The sequence below is a fragment of the Centroberyx gerrardi genome, chromosome 9 (assembly GCF_048128805.1).
Source record: "Centroberyx gerrardi isolate f3 chromosome 9, fCenGer3.hap1.cur.20231027, whole genome shotgun sequence".
In the NCBI taxonomy this organism is placed as follows: Eukaryota; Metazoa; Chordata; class Actinopteri; order Beryciformes; family Berycidae; genus Centroberyx; species Centroberyx gerrardi.
Genome location: NC_136005.1, coordinates 385,464 through 405,000, shown reverse-complemented (window position 1 = coordinate 405,000; position 19,537 = coordinate 385,464). Strand labels below are relative to the sequence as shown.

At 43.1% G+C, this 19,537-nt stretch overlaps 1 protein-coding gene and 11 non-coding genes across 12 annotated transcripts in view; 6 read left to right on the top strand and 6 right to left on the bottom strand.

The window, feature by feature from the left end:
- plppr3b (phospholipid phosphatase related 3b) overlaps positions 1-12,383 on the bottom strand; it is a 21,306-nt gene extending 8,923 nt beyond the window's left edge. Inside the window, exons 1-2 of the mRNA XM_071926290.2 lie at positions 12,303-12,383; positions 1-50 (exon numbers count right to left, since the gene is read on the bottom strand). The exon at positions 1-50 is cut by the window's left edge and continues 136 nt beyond it. Coding sequence (XP_071782391.2) covers positions 1-50; positions 12,303-12,383 — 131 coding nt within the window. The remainder of the gene's footprint in view (positions 51-12,302) is intronic.
- Positions 7,462-7,534, bottom strand: trnam-cau (transfer RNA methionine (anticodon CAU)). The gene has a single exon. It is a non-coding gene; the product is annotated as a tRNA-Met (tRNA).
- Positions 7,847-7,919, top strand: trnav-cac (transfer RNA valine (anticodon CAC)). Its single transcript has one exon. It is a non-coding gene; the product is annotated as a tRNA-Val (tRNA).
- trnav-cac (transfer RNA valine (anticodon CAC)) lies at positions 8,184-8,256 on the top strand. Its single transcript has one exon. It is a non-coding gene; the product is annotated as a tRNA-Val (tRNA).
- trnam-cau (transfer RNA methionine (anticodon CAU)) lies at positions 8,566-8,638 on the bottom strand. The gene has a single exon. It is a non-coding gene; the product is annotated as a tRNA-Met (tRNA).
- On the top strand, positions 8,937-9,009 carry trnav-aac (transfer RNA valine (anticodon AAC)). The gene has a single exon. It is a non-coding gene; the product is annotated as a tRNA-Val (tRNA).
- On the bottom strand, positions 9,637-9,709 carry trnam-cau (transfer RNA methionine (anticodon CAU)). The gene has a single exon. It is a non-coding gene; the product is annotated as a tRNA-Met (tRNA).
- On the top strand, positions 10,003-10,075 carry trnav-aac (transfer RNA valine (anticodon AAC)). Its single transcript has one exon. It is a non-coding gene; the product is annotated as a tRNA-Val (tRNA).
- Positions 10,716-10,788, bottom strand: trnam-cau (transfer RNA methionine (anticodon CAU)). Its single transcript has one exon. It is a non-coding gene; the product is annotated as a tRNA-Met (tRNA).
- Positions 11,082-11,154, top strand: trnav-aac (transfer RNA valine (anticodon AAC)). Its single transcript has one exon. It is a non-coding gene; the product is annotated as a tRNA-Val (tRNA).
- Positions 11,419-11,491, top strand: trnav-cac (transfer RNA valine (anticodon CAC)). Its single transcript has one exon. It is a non-coding gene; the product is annotated as a tRNA-Val (tRNA).
- trnam-cau (transfer RNA methionine (anticodon CAU)) lies at positions 11,801-11,873 on the bottom strand. The gene has a single exon. It is a non-coding gene; the product is annotated as a tRNA-Met (tRNA).
- Positions 12,384-19,537: the final 7,154 nt, after the last annotated feature.

The window sequence follows — 19,537 nt, the reverse complement described above, 5'->3', positions numbered from 1 at the left end:
GTCAGCTCCAGGAAGTACAGGGACACCATAGAAGAAGCCACGATGGGCAGCTGTACAAACAAGTTAGAGTCTCAGGACAATCTAGACCCTAACAATTCCTGTTAGAATCTCAAATCCTACCAACTTGTTAGAATGTCAAATCCTGACAATTTCCTGTTAGAATCTTTTTTTGCTCAAGGTCTTTTTATTGGTATTTAAAGTCATACAAAATGCAATAAATCACAGATACAGTTGGATAAACACAATATATCCCCCCCCATGTTTCTGCTCCAACACAGCCCCATCCCTATTGTACCATTTAGTAATCAAACGGAATAGATTTCACAAACAATTACATGTGCATATAAATAAAGTCAAAGTGACAAGAATCGTAGGTGAGATACAAAAAATAAATAAAATAAATAAAATTAAAAGATACAATAAACGATAAAAATAAATAAATAAATAAATAAATAAATAATGAGTGGTAAGAAAAACATATAATATGGGGTCAGTATTACAAAACTACAATATCAGTGGCGCCCATTTTTTCTATATAGGTCAAAAATGGTTGCCATATAGCATAAAACTTCTGAGCACACCCTCTTGTAGAATAGCGAATTTTCTCCAATGTCAAATGATACATAAGGTCTTTAATCCATAGCTTAAAGGTTGGAGGGAATTTGTCCTTCCATTTAAGCAGTATAAGTCGTCTAGCTAAAAGAGATGCAAAAGCTATCATATTTTTTGCCTGGTGACTAAGATGTGTATCTTGTGGAGCTACTCCAAATATTGCAGTGGTAGCAGAAGGTTCTATGGGTACTTCCAAAACATCTGAAAAGGTTTTAAATATTGATTGCCAGAAATTATTTCGTTTTGGACAAAACCAAAACATATGTGAAAGGGTGGCTGGCGTTTGCCTGCATCAGTCGCACATAGGATCAACACTAGGCGTGAACTTAGCTAGCTTTGCTTTAGACCAGTGAAGACGATGTAAAACCTTGAACTGGATAATTGTATGTCGTAAGCAAATGGAAGAGGAATGTATCCTATCCAAAGCTTTCTTCCAAACTTCATCAGGAAACTGTGTCCCCAAATCTCCCTCCCACTGATTCCTTATCAAAGTCAAGGGTTCCAAATTATGTGAGTTTAATAAGGAATAAACTATCCCAATAGTCCCTTTGGAACATGGATTAAGTTTCAAAATGGAATCTAAAAGAGAGCTGGGTGGTTGTGATGGGAAATAAGTGGAGGATGCTGATACAAAACTACGGAGTTGCAGAAATCTAAAAAAAATGAGAGCGGGGGATATTGAACTTCAGCATTAGCTGATCAAAAGACATGAAAGTATTATCAATAAATAGATCTCTTATTGTGGTGACCCCTCTTCTAACCCAAACATCAAAAGCTCCATCTATAATCGATGGCGTAAACATGTGATTTCTCACTATAGGAGCATAGATTGAGAAGTCGTTGAGTGAGAAGGATCGTCTGAACTGTGTCCAGATCTTAAAAGAATGCTTCACGATCGGATTTGAAGTGTACCTGGATATAGGTTCAGATAGGGGGAGTTTTGACCAGAGCAGGGCACATAAGGAAGTGGGGCCACAGGATAAGTTTTCTAATTGTAACCATTTGGGGGCAGTGCCATGGGATGGAAACTCCTTCCAATATAACATAATCCTTATGTTAGCAGCCCAATAGTAAAATTGACAATTAGGGAGAGATAGTCCGCCGTGCTGACGGTGCCGCTGTAACATGCTTTTACATATTCAAGGCTTTTTCTTATTCCAAATAAATCCAGATATCAATTTGTCTATGGACAAAAAAAATGATTTTGATAAAAAGACAGGAATACATTGAAATACATATAAAAATTTGGGCAGCACATTCATTTTGATTGTATTGATTCTCCCTCCCAATGATAAAGGTAGGAAGCTCCAGTGTTCCAAATCTTGTTTCAGGCGAAGTAGCACTGGGGGGAAATTAGCTTTAAAGAGGTCTTTAAAGTCATGTGTAACCCAGATTCCTAAGTGCTTAAATTTGTGTGTGCTTACTTTAACGGGGAATGAATTAAATGCAATTGACTTGGCTGCAGTATTCACCGGCATGATCTCACTCTTTTGTAAATTAATTTTACATCCCGATATTTTGCCGAAGTCTTCTAGTAAACTAAGTGTTTTTGGTAAACTAATTAAGGGGTCAGATAGGTATAAAAGCATGTCATCAGCATAAAGGGATACTTTATGCTCCAAACCATTTCTTTGTATTCCCTTAATGCCGGCTTCACCACGCAGCGCGATCGCTAACGGTTCGACTGCAATAGCGAATAAAAGGGGCGACAAGGGGCAGCCCTGCCTAGTACCGCGACGGAGTGGGAAATAGGAGGAGAGATTGCTGTTCGTTCGGACAGCCGCCAATGGGGAAGAATAGAGCACCCTTATCCAAGAGACGAATCTCGAACCAAAACCAAATTGTTTGAGGGTATAAAAAAGATAATCCCACTCCACCCGATCAAATGCCTTCTCGGCATCAAGCGATATTAATATTTCCGGAATATCGGGTGGAGTGTGATCATAAAGGATATTATATAGGTGTCGTATATTTAAAAAAGTATGGCGATTTTTAATAAAGCCTGTTTGATCGTCAGATACAATTGAGGGTAGAACAGCTTCTAAACGGCTGGCTAACATCTTGGAAGGGATTTTGCTGTCCACATTTAAGAGTGAAATAGGTCGAAATGCGCTGCATTCCAGAGGGTTTTTATCTTTCTTAGGGATAAGTGATATAACCGCCTGTTGCATGGTCGGAGGAAGGGAGCCAGTAATAAATGATTCTTCAAATACGGAAAGCAAAATAGGGGCAAGTTGGTTGGCGAACTTCTTAAAAAATTCACTTGGGAACCCGTCGGGTCCCGGAGATTTACCATTTTGCATGGAATTGACTGCATTTGTAAGCTCCTCTATCGAAAATGGTTCTTCTAGACCAACTGCAATCTCATTATTAATTGTAGGGATATCTAATTTTCCAAAAAATGAATCAAACAAAGAGTCGTTCCCAAGAGATTCTGTAGTATACAACTTTGAGTAAAATTTGTGAAAACACAGATTAATCTCTGAATGATCTATGTGCTTGGTGCCCAATTCATCATTTATCTCAGCTATAGTTCGATCTGCGGTTTTTTGATGGAGCTGATGAGCAAGAATTTTCCCAGTCTTTTCACCAAATTCATATGTCCTACTCCATGTTTTATTAATGAGGTTTTCGGTGTGTCTGGTTGATAAGAGGTTGAACTCAGTTTGAAGAACTAGTTGTTGTCGTTGTTTAAATAAATCGTTAGATGGGGCAAGAGCAAGTGTTGCATCTAGACTTAGAATATCATTTGTTAATTGCTCGAGTCTTGCGTTGTGACATTTTCTGAGTTGTGCACTGTACGATATGATTTGTCCCCTGAGGTATGCCTTCATTGATTCCCACACTATTGAGGGAGACATTCCTGGGGTCTGGTTATGTTCAAGAAAGGAAGTTATTTCAGTCGAGATAAAATTAACAAAACCTTCATCAGAGAGCAATAATGAATTGAGACGCCAAGGACGATAGTTGATGTGAGAGATTGGTATACATAGGGTCATCAGTAAAGGGGCGTGGTCTGAAATGACTATTGCCTGATATTCACACTTACTCATTAATGGGAGAAGCTTCCTATCCAAAAACAAAAAATCTATGCGTGAGTATGTCCCATGGACAGGTGAGAAGAAGGAATAGCTTTTAGATGTAGGATTCTGAAAGTGGAACGCATCAGATATCCCATTTGTGTTGAGAAATAACTGAAGTGCAAGAGCTGCTTTGGATGTGGTCACCGTTTTGGGTGAGCTATGGTCTAGGGTAGGTGATAGTACACAATTCATATCCCCTCCGAGAATAAGATAGTATGTATCCATATTTGGGAGCTGGGCAAAAAATTTTGTGAAAAATGAGTTGTCAGGATGACTGGTGTATTGTATAGTCTGCCTACTACGATTATGTAACGGCCTGAAGAGTCTGTTTCAACCTTTGACATAACAAATGGGATGTTCTTATTGATAAGGATTGCTGCCCCTCTGGACTTGGAATGAAAATTAGAATGGTATAATTGACCTATCCATCCTCCCCTGATTCGAAAGTGATCAAAAGTTCGCAGATGCGTTTCCTGAAGGTAGGCTATCCCTACATTAAGTTTTTCCAGATGAGATAGTACCTTTTTACGTTTAACAAGGTGATTTAAAGATTTAACATTCCAGCTTACAAAGGTTACATCACAACTAGCTGATCCACTTGGAAAATGTGAGTTAGCCATGGTCTTATTTAAGAGAAGAAAAAATTAAAGGCGTATTGAGATTTAATGGAATTGAGTTCTCTAGAACGCTGAAAGGACCCCTCAATAAAAACACTAAGAGAAAGGAAAGAAAGAAGAAAATCAATCAAGTCTGGTACAATAAATTCCCAACCCCCATCACCTGTCGGAACGAGGTGACTCCCAAACCCCTCGCAAAAGTATCCACACATTTAAGTGCTTGTAAAGGGATGCACTAGCCCTAATACACAAGACCCTACTGTATATAGAACGTAGCTTAATGTAAGGCACATTGAACAGCAAGTTGGTATATCTAAATATTTTCAACCCAAAGGCATATTATATTCTATAGATATAGAAAACTAAACCCCCCCCCAAAAAAAAAAATAGTAATAATAGCAGTGATAATAATAATACATTTGTGTTTTGGCTCAGTTTTGTTCACTGGTCTCCAGATGTCTTTAGATATATTGAAATCAATCCAGTGATAACACCCCCATACCGGTATCAATTCACTGAACACTTGGTTATGGATAAGCATGTCAAACATAAATCAGCAGTTTACCATCTCCTTAATATTAAGGTCAAATCAAAGAAAGAAAAAAGGAAAAAATTGGCGCTGTGACATCGCTGTACCACTTACAAGAACGAAAAGTATCACATACTGACCAGCCAGAGTTGCATGACTAAGTAAATGTAAGTGTCATAAGAGAACAAAAATGAAAAATAAAGGGTGGCCAGTAGTAAGTGTGACTGACATTTATCTTCCTTGCTTTAATACAATTAACTGCTGAATTGGCAGTGTTCGTTCCACATTTATCTTACTTCATTTAACACAATTAACAAATTAAATGGGCGGTATTTATAACTTTTGTAGTCACATTGTAGTTACATTGTTTACTCACCAGAGAGGACAGTGTCAACATATAACCGATGTGAGATTAAATCACTCTTACTTAAATCATGGTTAGTTCTTTGGTGCTTCTTGTAGGATTTTGGTTTTCACATAAACCATGGCGTCCTCTGGGCTTTGAAACTGTCTCTCAGTTCCATTATGTGTGACGTGGAGACGTGCTGGATAGGAAAGGCCATACCGAATGCCATCTCGTCCACGGAGCAGTCACTTGACTTCACTAATCCGGGAATATGGAGATGGCGGTTCCGTTGAACTTGAGAGGACTGGACTCCCTGGCACGGCGAAGGACTTCAACACAGTCTTGATAATAATGCACTTTCGCCACAATGACACATGGCTTACCATCTAGTCTCCTTCCCTGGTTGATCTGTCGATCAAAATGTCTTTGTCCATGTTCAAAACTTCTTTCAGTAGTTTGGAGACTGCCGAGTACTTGAGCCAGGGGTCTCCGGGACATTCAGTATTCGGATGTTGGAATGCCTCATCCTTCCCTCCATGTTAAGGCATTTTTCCTGTAGGCTGGTTACCTCCGTCTCGAGCTTGCCTACCTTGGTTTGCAGCGAAGTCACGTCGTCTGAGCATAATGATAACCCACGCTCCATTTCCGATATGGTTGTTTTCATCGTCTCCACACGGGAGCGGATTGTTGCAGTATTATTTGCCACTTCTGTTTTCACTGCGTGTAGTTCGGATTTGACAGCCTCAAATTCCTCAGCCAGCACAGTCTTTAGCTCCGACCTAAGCAGTATAGCGATGTCCGTTTTCAACGAGGTGAGGATTTCGACTTTCAGGTCCGCCGCCTCCATTTGATTATCTCGTTGGGGGGAGTCACTGCTGCTCCCGGTAGATGGAGCACTAGAGCTCGCTGCTTTAGGCCCAGTAGCGGAGGTTCCTCCAGTGAATTTATACTTTTGCAAATTGTTGGCCATTGGCGCGGCAATACCAAAACTAAACCAATGAAAAGTGAAAATAACAAACTTAGAACAGTATTTCGTAGCCTTTCGTGGGTGTAGAGCGCCTAAACAAAACTTTTAAACCGAATTTCAGCAGAGCTTGTCAAAAACACAGCCTACTCCATAGCCTGCTCGCTAGCGCCCCCTCCTGTTAGAATCTTGAACCCAAACAGCTTCTGAGGCCCGGTCTAGAATCTGAGATCACACTAAATCCATCATCCATGTTTTTGCAGACTGCAGGGTTCAGTTGGTTCAAACCTCATGCCTGGTTTTCAATCATAGTTTTCCCACAGAACCTTTCACTACAACTGGATTATGTCACTTGGTTTATACAAAATATCTAGAATTGGTATTCAGTGATTGAAATTTCCACTTTCATCCTCAAGTTGCACAATTCTATCAATGAGAGTCAATGCAAAACTCTTTTTGCCCTTAAGAATTCCAAGTGAATCTGCAATAGGCTGCTGAAAGTGAAGATGCATTTTGAGAATCACTTTATTGATAGTCTGGCATGGCAAAAATATTCAAACCACAAGTAATCACACAGTTAACAGGGTGTAAATTAGACAAGTGAAACATATGTAGTTTATAAAAATTATATTTCCAGACCATCTGCATGTCAATGCAGTTTCACATCACTCACTGTCTTGATTTTAAGGCAAGGAAGAAAACATCCATGTGACAAATGCTCATTGCTTACCAATGCAAGCTCTGGAAGAGAAGTAATGAATGTGCACTTGGATTGAATAGCCTACCTATAGTGAAATGCTGTAGTATAAATGCCCTTCAGACTGGTTATCTGCACCTTTTAGCGTATAACTCCTCAGATTATCAGTGGTGATTCAGTAGTGATGCCCCATTAAACATCCATTTTGGTGTTTCAATCTGGAAAGAGTACTGAGGACAAAAGGGCAGGTGGAACCCTCCCCCCTTCCCCCCAACTCTTATCCAGACACTTCTATGCTAGAGATAAATGTCACAAATGTTCCAGTGTGGAGTCAACATGCAAAGGCTATCGATCCACGATAGCCTTTAGTTTAGATAGAATTCCCAGACTTCACAAGATAGTGGTTAGTGGTTTCTATTAATGGGCTATATGAACTGTTCAATCTGGCTTTAGAGTAAGAATTAGGGTTAGCAAAGCTTTTGAAACGGAAGCATATGTCTGTGCACTTTACTGAGGCTGAAGGGGTTGAGCTAAAACACTATGTGGCTATCATATAGTGTGATATTGGTTTTGCAATGAAGGGTCCACGACCTAGTTCAAAGCAAAACGGACATGCCCCGTGTGAGGTTCGAACTCACGACCTTCAGATTATGAGACTGACGCGCTGCCTACTGCGCCAACAAGGCCTCAGGGGAGCTAAGGTCAGGTCAGCTCAGCTCAGCCTGCTTGCAACCCGTGACCTGAGCAATTGCTATGTGGAATTCGTCCCTGTGCCACCGTCTCAATGCAATCCACATTTGAGCATTGCCTATGCTACATCCTCAAGTGAAACACTGTCTCAGGTGTGGTTATCCCATTTGCCTCATATGCTAAATGCCGTTGGCTTGAAACGGGCCAGCTATATGAAAGATTTCTCTGTTGTTTTGGAGGTAAATAGATGTGGAAATCGAGGGAAAGCGTTTTATCGTCTTTCTTTACTGTAAAACATTTCCCTAGGAGTTTCTGTGGTGTAGTGGCTATCACGTTCGTCTCACACACGAAAGGTCCCTGGTTCGAGACCAGGCAGAAACATCTTTTCTCAGGCCAAAGGGGTTGAGCTGAAACGCTGCATCGTCACACTCAAAGTAAGGCTCATGGCCGGTTCAGTTGAGTAAGTCTACAAAAACAAGGTACGCTGGACTGGGCACTGGAATCGCATGTCGTAAGTGCCCAAGTGCTTGAATCTACCTGCAAAGGCTCTCCATCTCTTTTGTTTCTACAAACTTCCTACACTTTACAGTGCAACTGATTGTGGCTTGACTTGGTCTCGTCTCAACTCCAGGGGAAGTTACTGAGGTTTCTGTGGTGTAGTGACTATCACGTTTGTCTCACACACGAAAGGTCCCCGGTTCGAACCTGGGCAGAAACAACATTTCCCATTCCGTAGCGGCGGTGCTGAAACGTCGCGGAGTCTATCCAACTAAAGCGTGTTCATTTGAGCGAAGCTTCCGAAATGTATACATACGACGTTACACCGGAGACTAGTATCACAAGTTTCCCAGTCCGAGTCTACAGGCAAAGGCTACGTGTTCAACTAAAGCCTTTGGTTTAAAAAGAATTCCTAGACGAGACGGCCCAGATGACTGAGGTTTGACTCGGCTCAACGCGATGTCCAGTCTGCTCGGTCCAGGTGTTTTGCAACGAAGGGTCCACGACCTAGTTCAAAGCAAAACGGACGTGCCCCGTGTGAGGTTCGAACTCACGACCTTCAGATTATGAGACTGACGCGCTGCCTACTGTGCCAACGAGGCTTCAGGTCAGGTCAGCTCAGCCTGCTTGCAACCCGTGACCCGAGCAATTGCTGTGTGGAATTCGTCCCTGTGCCTACCGTCTCAGTGCAATCCACATTTGAGCATTGCCTATGCTACATCCTCAAGTGAAACACTGTCTCAGGTGTGGTTATCCCATTTGCCTCATATGCTAAATGCCGTTGGCTTGAAACGGGCCAGCTATATGAAAGATTTCTCTGTTGTTTTGGAGGTAAATAGATGTGGAAATCGAGGGAAAGCGTTTTATCGTCTTTCTTTACTGTAAAACCTTTCCCTAGGAGTTTCTGTGGTGTAGTGGCTATCACGTTCGCCTAACACGCGAAAGGTCCCTGGTTCGAGACCAGGCAGAAACATCTTTTCTCAGGCCAAAGGGGTTGAGCTGAAACGCTGCATCGTCACACTCAAAGTAAGGCTCATGGCCGGTTCAGTTGAGTAAGTCTACAAAAACAAGGTACGCTGGACTGGGCACTGGAATCGCATGTCGTAAGTGTCCAAGTGCTTGAATCTACCTGCAAAGGCTCTCCATCTCTTTTGTTTCTACAAACTTCCTACACTTTACAGTGCAACTGATTGTGGCTTGACTTGGTCTCAACTCAACTCCAAGGGAAGTTACTGAGGTTTCTGTGGTGTAGTGACTATCACGTTCGTCTCACACACGAAAGGTCCCCGGTTCGAACTTGGGCAGAAACAACATTTCCCATTCCGTAGCGGCGGTGCTGAAACGTCGCGGAGTCTATCCAACTAAAGCGTGTTCATTTGAGCGAAGTTTCCGAGACGTTACACCGGAGACTAGTATCACAAGTTTCCGAGTCTACAGGCAAAGGCTACGTGTTCAACTAAAGCCTTTGGTTTAAAAAGAATTCCTAGACGAGACGGCCCAGATGACTGAGGTTTGACTCGGCTCAACGCGATGTCCAGTCTGCTCGGTCCAGGTGTTTTGCAACGAAGGGGCCACGACCTAGTTCAAAGCAAAACGGACGTGCCCCGTGTGAGGTTCGAACTCACGACCTTCAGATTATGAGACTGACGCGCTGCCTACTGCGCCAACGAGGCTTCAAGTCAGCTCAGCCTGCTTGCAACCCGTGACCCGAGCAATTGCTGTGTGGAATTCGTCCCTGTGCCTACCGTCTCAGTGCAATCCACATTTGAGCATTGCCTATGCTACATCCTCAAGTGAAACACTGTCTCAGGTGTGGTTATCCCATTTGCCTCATATGCTAAATGCCGTTGGCTTGAAACGGGCCAGCTATATGAAAGATTTCTCTGTTGTTTTGGAGGTAAATAGATGTGGAAATCGAGGGAAAGCGTTTTATCGTCTTTCTTTACTGTAAAGCCTTTCCCTAGGAGTTTCTGTGGTGTAGTGGCTATCACGTTCGCCTAACACGCGAAAGGTCCCTGGTTCGAGACCAGGCAGAAACATCTTTTCTCAGGCCAAAGGGGTTGAGCTGAAACGCTGCATCGTCACACTCAAAGTAAGGCTCATGGCCGGTTCAGTTGAGTAAGTCTACAAAAACAAGGTACGCTGGACTGGGCACTGGAATCGCATGTCGTAAGTGTCCAAGTGCTTGAATCTACCTGCAAAGGCTCTCCATCTCTTTTGTTTCTACAAACTTCCTACACTTTACAGTGCAACTGATTGTGGCTTGACTTGGTCTCAACTCAACTCCAGGGGAAGTTACTGAGGTTTCTGTGGTGTAGTGACTATCACGTTTGTCTCACACACGAAAGGTCCCTGGTTCGAACTTGGGCAGAAACAACATTTCCCATTCCGTAGCGGCGGTGCTGAAACGTCGCGGAGTCTATCCAACTAAAGCGTGTTCATTTGAGCGAAGTTTCCGAAACGTACACATAGGACGTTACACCAGAGACTAGTATCACAAGTTTCCCAGTCTACAGGCAAAGGCTACGTGTTCAACTAAAGCCTTTGGTTTAAAAAGAATTCCTAGACGAGACGGCCCAGATGACTGAGGTTTGACTCGGCTCAACGCGATGTCCAGTCTGCTCGGTCCAGGTGTTTTGCAACGAAGGGTCCACGACCTAGTTCAAAGCAAAACGGACGTGCCCCGTGTGAGGTTCGAACTCACGACCTTCAGATTATGAGACTGACGCGCTGCCTACTGCGCCAACGAGGCTTCAGGTCAGCTCAGCCTGCTTGCAACCCGTGACCCGAGCAATTGCTGTGTGGAATTCGTCCCTGTGCCTACCGTCTCAGTGCAATCCACATTTGAGCATTGCCTATGCTACATCCTCAAGTGAAACACTGTCTCAGGTGTGGTTATCCCATTTGCCTCATATGCTAAATGCCGTTGGCTTGAAACGGGCCAGCTATATGAAAGATTTCTCTGTTGTTTTGGAGGTAAATAGATGTGGAAATCGAGGGAAAGCGTTTTATCGTCTTTCTTTACTGTAAAACCTTTCCCTAGGAGTTTCTGTGGTGTAGTGGCTATCACGTTCGCCTAACACGCGAAAGGTCCCTGGTTCGAGACCAGGCAGAAACATCTTTTCTCAGGCCAAAGGGGTTGAGCTGACACGCTGCATCGTCACACTCAAAGTAAGGCTCATGGCCGGTTCAGTTGAGTAAGTCTACAAAAACAAGGTACGCTGGACTGGGCACTGGAATCGCATGTCGTAAGTGTCCAAGTGCTTGAATCTACCTGCAAAGGCTCTCCATCTCTTTTGTTTCTACAAACTTCCTACACTTTACAGTGCAACTGATTGTGGCTTGACTTGGTCTCAACTCAACTCCAGGGGAAGTTACTGAGGTTTCTGTGGTGTAGTGACTATCACGTTCGTCTCACACACGAAAGGTCCCCGGTTCGAACCCGGGCAGAAATAACATTTCTCAGTCCGTAGCGGTGGTGCTGAAACGCCACGGCGTGTATCAAAGTAAAGCTTGTTCATTTGAGCGAAGCTTCCGAAATGTATACATACGACGTTACACCGGCGACTAGTACCACAAGTTTCCCAGTCCGAGTCTACAGGCAAAGGCTATGTATCCTACATAAGCCTTTGGTTTAAAAAGAACTCCTAGACCTGACGGCCCATATGACTGAGGTTTGACTCGGCTCAACGCGATGTCCAGTCTGCTGGGTCCAGGTGTTTTGCAACGAAGGGTCCACGACCTAGTTCAAAGCAAAACGGACGTGCCCCGTGTGAGGTTCGAACTCACGACCTTCAGATTATGAGACTGACGCGCTGCCTACTGCGCCAACGAGACTTCAGGGGAGCTAAGGTCAGGTCAGCTCAGCTCAGCCTGCTTGCAACCCGTGACCTGAGCAATTGCTGTGTGGAATTCGTCCCTGTGCCACCGTCTCAATGCAATCCACATTTGAGCATTGCCTAAGCTACATCCTCAAGTGAAACACTGTCTCAGGTGTGGTTAAAGGTCCCTGGTTCAAAGCCAGGGAGAAATAATAGAGATTTATCTCTTGTTCTAAAGTTGAACTGTGTTCACACTGCAAGCAACAAACGGCAACAACAGTTGAGCAAGCTACAGAAATAAGCTACATAGGAGCTGACACTTAAGATAAGTTTTACTAATAAGGAACAATGTAAAAATTAATCTGTAATGAGAACAGGTATCTGCCATACACAGAGAGCCTGTATGATTGTGAGTTGAACAACATGAACCTGAGCTGGTTCTCACCTCTACAAAGTAGAAACATGGCAGCAGCGTCAGGCTGTCTTTAGGAGGCTTCTTCTTCACCTTCTCTCTGGAGGTCATCATCCTGAGCGACCTGAAACACACACACACACACAAACACACACGGCTAATTATCCAAGCTATACAAGCTACTAAGTCTACTCAATAGGTACAGTATTTACATACACATAATATACATCATACATATCAGTTTACATATAGATAGTACATTATACATATCAGTCTGTATCCCTATGGACTTTCATCATTCTATCAGTGTAGCTTGCAGCTGCCTTGCAAAAATATCCATCTTAACATTTCCCTTAGTCCAGTACTGATTGAGTGAACAACTGTAAAGCTGAGATAATTCCACTGGTTTCTCATGTAGTTTCACTTCTTTCAGTGTCTTTCTAGAAAGAGGTGACAACGTGTTGAAACAGGGAAGAATTAGGCAAATCACTGCACTAATACCAAGAAATTCTAGAAAATGAAACCAGATCTGGACGTTCCACCCCAGTGTTCCAGTTTACTGTGTTTATTATTAGTATTTTATCTTTCACTGTTTGTGTGAGTGGGAGTGAGCCACTGAGTTCCTCTGCTGTGTGCACGGCTGCGTCTCCAAGCTGTTTCAGGACTAACTGGACTGCTCTCTCCTAAATCTAGACTGAACTAAAGGAGACTAGCGGAGGCTAAAGGAGACTACGGGTGCGATCACACCTGTAGTTTGTTTTCTTTGGTCCGAACCACAGTTGAAAAGTTTACTTTGTAGCATTTTTGTATTTGGTTCGTTTAGGTTCACGCTGCCCAATTACAAGCGAACCAGGACTTGGAAACAGAAGTCACATGACTCACAAGTAGCTTGTTTATTGGAGTTTTGGTAACCTGCCTTCCCGCAAGATTAAAGACTCTGACAGCCGGGGAGCGGAGGGTCAAAACAAATCTCAATCCAGTTCCTGAAATAAATAGACATATAATAGTCTGTGCTCTTTGCCATAATTTACCATCTCTGGTCTTCATACCAGGTAAGAACACATGAATATTGTGGCAGATTACCCACCACTGCAACCATTCAGGACAAACACAGCTAATTCACAGTACACAGAGCAGCCAGGTAACGTGCTAAAGCTAGGCTAGTGGGTGCACACACTAGGTCTAGTCTAGGTTCAGTCTCCCGCACCATAAAATCAGGCGAAATAATTAAAGATGAAATGGTTTAAAGGTGAAATGTTTAAAGAAAGATGACGACAACTAACTGCCTAACTGTTCTTACCACAGTACTTCCTGGTCTGGTTGGAAAAAGAACCTGAGTGCAGCCTCAAGCTGCCTTTTGTAGTGCCTGTGAGGGGGTGTGTCTAGGCAGGTGGTAATACCTGCACTGTACCAACTAATTAAGTCTCATTTATGACTGTTTGAAAATGTATTTTATATTTAATTAATTGCTGGAGAAGAGTAATTATTGCCGAAAGCATGATGTTGAATTTATTCTGTGAAAAGGGTTATTATGATCAGTTATATTGCCAAAAACACTTGCATGTAGTTGATTTTTGGTATGGCCCAGTAGGAGGGGCTTAGCTTGGCTGCATGTAGCTCAAAGCAGCAGTCAGGTAAAAGCTGCTGTGTGGCGCAGAGGGGTTTTCCAGAAACACGGTTTAACAAATCCTAAACTAAATCCTGAATTCTGACTTGAGTGAACTAGACACATAGCGTGAATTTTCGGTTCCATAACAACTGATTCAGATTTCAGTGATCGGGCTTGATCAACTCCAGATAGGTTGAGACTGAACTATGCGCGTTCACGGTGAACTTATAAAGCCATCCTCAATGGAGGCCTGAAAATAGGATTAATCATGGATTCAGAGGCGACAAGCAGAGTGTCATATTTCACTCCAGCCGAACATTAAATATTAACGAGAGCTTACAGTGAATTTCAGCATATATCTTGCAACACTTGCGAGACTTGGCATGTCAAAAAATTGTACATTTTAATATGTGTTAACTATCAAGTTTAATGTTTGTTTTAGTCATTCAACATTTAACAGACCTCTGCCAATAGCCCTGGAAAACCCCTCAGACCTTGATGACTATGGCTACTGGCTCTCTGCAGGAGGCTGTATATGTAAGCATATTGTTTGTTTTTTTGCATACTTTTGTGTCACATTGGAGGAGGTGAAACACTATTTTGGATTTGTTGTGGTCGACCAAAACACGACGCTCACAGTATAATCATACAGTTGTCAGTATGTTATCTTGAATAAATTGTAAAAAAACGAGCTTACTATCAGTAGTTGTGTTCTATTTGGATAGGAACTATTTTTTCTCAGAGACGCTCTGCCTTCTCAGCTGGTGTAGCTCCACAGAGCCAGAAGAATCCAAAAATAACTGCTGACAGAAAGCTCACTTTTTTTTTACAATTTTTTCCAGACACCGGTGTGATTATACTGTGAGCGTCGTGTTTTGCAAAACAACGTTTATCATAGTTTTCAAAGACTGTGGCGTTTGCTCTTAGGTTTCTATTGCAGTAGAGTGGGAGGGGCCGCCCGGTGTCACCGGACGGGCGGAGCAGGCGGCTAGAGACGTTCTGGTTTCTACTAATAGGGATTATGACGGAAAACATGTTATTTGGGCCCAGGGTTCAAAATACACAACTATCCCTTTAAGAACCATATCTCTGCTTGCCGTCTTTGTCTTGAGGTTTTTCCCTCTAGTATTTTTTGTTAATCATCTTTTTTCCGCTCTGCCTTTCGGCTCACTGCCCTCACTCAGAGTCAGAGTGTGACAAATATAAAACTGAATATGAGCATCAGTCCAGACTGCAGTTTGCCCTCAGATCATTTTGTTAGTCTAGGCTTTCCAAGCATGAGGAACTGCTGACTGTCAGATGTCAGTATCCATCCTGATACCCGTAAAACCAGGATGGTGGTTAGCGGTCGAACAGCAACAACAGACTGATGAAACCAGATGTTTTAGGATGGTTTCCTGTAGTCGGTTGGATTAACGAACCGCACCACAGTTCTCTTGTTAGAGGACTGAGACTCGGTGCCATTATTTGGTGCCACCAGAGTTCAAAGGTCATCGTTCTCACCTGGACAAACCAACTGAACTGAAGGTGGAAACACTGCAGAGTTCGACTGAACCGGTTCAAACATGCTCAGCGTGAAAAAAGAAAGACTAAAGTGTTACACTCTTTGGAATAGGAACACTCTCTGGAAAAGCCCTGAAGCGATCAGTTCATTCATCACTGCATGACTGCTTAACAACATGGACTAACTGGTGGAGCTGGTTGAGGGTTTGAATCCAGTAGCCTCAGACCCAGCTGCCCCATTAAAGGAATCCTATAATACAATTTAGATGGATACTCTGCAAATATCATAGTAAAAATCCCTATAGGAACACTGGAGGAATGCTACAGTGGTACCATAATAAATCATTAACAGTATTAGGATCACTATAAACTCATCTGAGTACCAGCACCACTATAGGAATATTATAGGAATATTATTGGAACATTATTGGAGTATTATTGGAATATTATTGGAGTATTATTGGAATATTACAGTGACTGACTGAGCAGTGATTCATCATGAGACTGAAGGTTTTGGTGCAGGAAACATGAAGTTTGCCTCTGGCCATGCGGCGTGTTGGACGGCTGATAAATTCAGAGGAAAAGCAGAAATATGGAAACCTTTCAGAATAAAAGCAGACACATTAAAACCCTTCAGAATAAAAGCAGAAATATTAAAACCGTTAAGTCCCTCCTGCGGCTGAAAACTGTCGGGCTGCGGCCAATTAAGATCCAACCAATCAGAGCAGGGATCTCATATACTGATTATAACGCGTTCAGCAGAAGATAAAGACTCTAATATTTAAAGAATATCAATTCAGATTTCAGCAGAGAATAAAAAACAGCAGACAGGTAGAAACGGCTCTGACGTCTGATCTGCTGCTGAAGCCGTAAAGCCGATATGACTGCAGTAATTCTACGACACTATAGATAGCCTATATAGCGTGTGTAATATACATATCTATATATATATATATATCCATAGATACTGCATGCGCAGCCTTTTTATTCTATATTGTATATGTCTGAAGGGCAGCGGGCTGGTACAGCAGTCACACCTCACCAGTCTGATGTGCAGCTCCTCGGCAGTCACCGTGCAAACCTCCGCAGAGCGAATCCCGAGCAGAAACACAATAGAAACCCAGTAGAAACCCGACAGAAACACAGTGGAGGTCTGCAGCATGACGCTCACCTGAACTGGTTAGACTGGGAATCTGCTCCGGTCAGACAGTCCGCTCCATCCGATCCGCTTTCTGCTCACGTTTCTCCAGAAGAAACACCGGAGACTCCGGACTGGTTAGTCCTGGTTCCACTGGTTAGACCGGGTTAGTCTGGTTAGTCCGGGTCCACCCGATATAAAGCAGGTCTGACTCCCACGTCGGTGTTTCTGCCTGAACACTGACAGAGCTGCACGGTGTGTGTGTGTGTGTGTGTGTGTGTGTGTGTGTGTGTAGGTGTGTGTGTATGTGTGTGTGTGTGAGGGAGGGAGAGCTGTTATAATGAAGCCTAAAGATGTGTGTGTGCGTGTCTCTAGTGTTCAGTTCTGTTGTCTGGTTTTATTGAAATCTTTATTGATATCCAGGTACTAACAGTTCTGATCTGCCTTCATACCGCAGCTGGATTCTCTCTGTTGACACACAGCTGACAACCTGAAGAACCTTTAATAAAACCACAGGTCCAACTAGTTCATGATAAAACTGTTGGAGAAGAAAAACAGGAAAACTTCTTAGGAGGAGGCATCTAAGAATGAGGGAATTTCTTCATTCTTAAATGTTAAAATTCAACAACAGGCCTGGCTTGTCAAAGAGGTCAATATGGTATTTTTATGAAATGTGTTTTTTCTGGTTTTTAAGATAGATGTTTTGAAAGTATCTGTCACATACACAACATTCATCAATCGTATACACATTACTAAAACTAAAGACAACACAGAGGATGGTGACATCACTTCATGAAGTGACATCACTTCATGATGTGACATCACTCTCTGTGGACTGACCTGGTGCAGGCCTTGCTCTCCTCAGTAGGACAAACTCCCATATGAACACAACGCAGGTTATCCATCTTCTGAGAACCTGGACTCCTACACACACACACACACACACACACACACACACACACACACACACACACACACAGCTACTCATACCCAAGGCATTCCAGGTTCCTATGGGAGTTTGATTGATTACAGATTTATTATACAGTAGAATTGATCAGTACTACAGTGTTTGTCTATGGGAAGTGACTGTAATGAGACTTTTTGAGGCAGTTCTGGGGGAAACTACATACTTGGAATTATTTTGGCGGGAAAATGTCAAATTTACAGATTTGGATATCAGCTATTAACAGTTTCAATCCAAAAATATCAGACTAAACCTGTTCTCATCCGACATACAGGTAGAGAGAAGCTAGTCATACTGAATTCATCCTGAAATCAATGTCTGAATTAATTTAATTTCTGTTCTGTAAGATTTGTTTTTTTGGGGGGTTTTTTTGGGGGGGGGGGGGGCAGTCAGATGTGAGAAGTGGGCGTGGCCTCCTGGAGGAAGCACAGGAAACAGGAAGGAGACGTTATCAGATCTGGACCCTTCAGCACTCTGACTGTCTCTTTAACCGCTGACAGCTTGTTTCTGATGCAACTGAGTCTGTTCACTTCACACTGTGTGCAGTGAAGCGGGTCGGATCCAATTAGACCAAAACCACTTCCTGGACTTTTGTTGGACTTGACAAATGAAGGGATTCTGGTTTTGACTTTCCAAGACGAGTCAGAGATTATTCAACTAGAAACCGACCGGCTGACATCAGAGAACTGAAACACAGCAGAGTCCTGACTGGATCCTGCAGCTGAACATGAGATTACGATGAAAGCTCATTAGAAACTCAGCAGCCTTTCTACAGACTGACAGGCGGACTTCGGCTCTGCAGAGGAAAACCCCTCCGCTTAAAGAGCTGATAGATGCTAATCCGGTGGTGAAGGACAGCTGGTTAATCAATAGTTTGCCTCGCACAGCGTCGGTCAGACTGCCGGACCACAGAATAACACTTCAGTCTTAAACTTCGGGCCGACGCTCCTCTGCAGGGTCAGTTAGGAGTTTCTGACATGTGAGACCGGAGGATCCAACTCTGCTTCTTAAATCACTGTTTTTGCTAATATGCAATGTGAGCAGGCAGGGCTTCAGCGCCTTGCTCAAGCACTCTTCAACAGGACACACGGCTGATGGAGCCGTTAGCTGCAGGAATCGAACCTACAACCTCCTGATGAAGGGACAGTCTCTCTGAACAGCAGCCCACCTGCTGTCCAACAGCCACCGTTACCTCAAATCACCCTGAATGTAATGAAATCACATTATAATGAACAGTAACGGCCACCAGAGGAACACAGCGTCCAACTGGTCAGAGGAACCAGCTGAGAGACGTCCAACCTTTAACTCATTAAAGGAGTAAAAACAAACTGACAGCAAAAGCAGAGAAAGCCAGTTAGGAAACATCATGTTGTGTTTGATCTTCTCGTTGGTTTGACACCCAGGTACAGAAGCCCATTCCCGCCACTCAATAAAATAAAAAAGTTTTTTTCTCGCAATTGTGACTTTATTTCTCAGAATTCAGACTTTATATCTTGGAATTCTGACTCTTTTTTTTTTGCGAGAGAAAAAAAAAATCAGAATTCTGACATATGAAGTCACAATTGCGAGAAAAAAACAATTGTGTTGTTTTCTATTTTACTGAGTGGAGGGAATGGGCTTCCATACTGTGTTTATATACTGCAGCTCTTCACTCCGGTCTGCAGCGCCTCCCTGTGGCACATCGCCGCACTACATCAGGAAACACATAAATACTAAAGTCACAAAACCCAATCAGCGGTTCTCCACCTGCAGGTTTTCATTCCGACCGACGGCCACAGCAGCTCGTCACACTGAGCAACACTCCTGCAGCTGAGAAGACTGCTGTAGACCACTGATGGTTAACTGATGATCTCTAGGGAACTCACTAGCCAATGAGAAATATAGTTCAATAAAGTTTAAAGGTGTAAACAGTTCTCCGTGGTCTAGAAAGGTTTCTGATGATCAGGATCCGGCAGGCGGGACAGGAAACCCAACAAACCAAATCCAGCAGCCGCTTCACTAGATGTTCAGAGCAGAGCCGGACTCCAGGTGAAGTCCGGACCTGCAGACCGGAC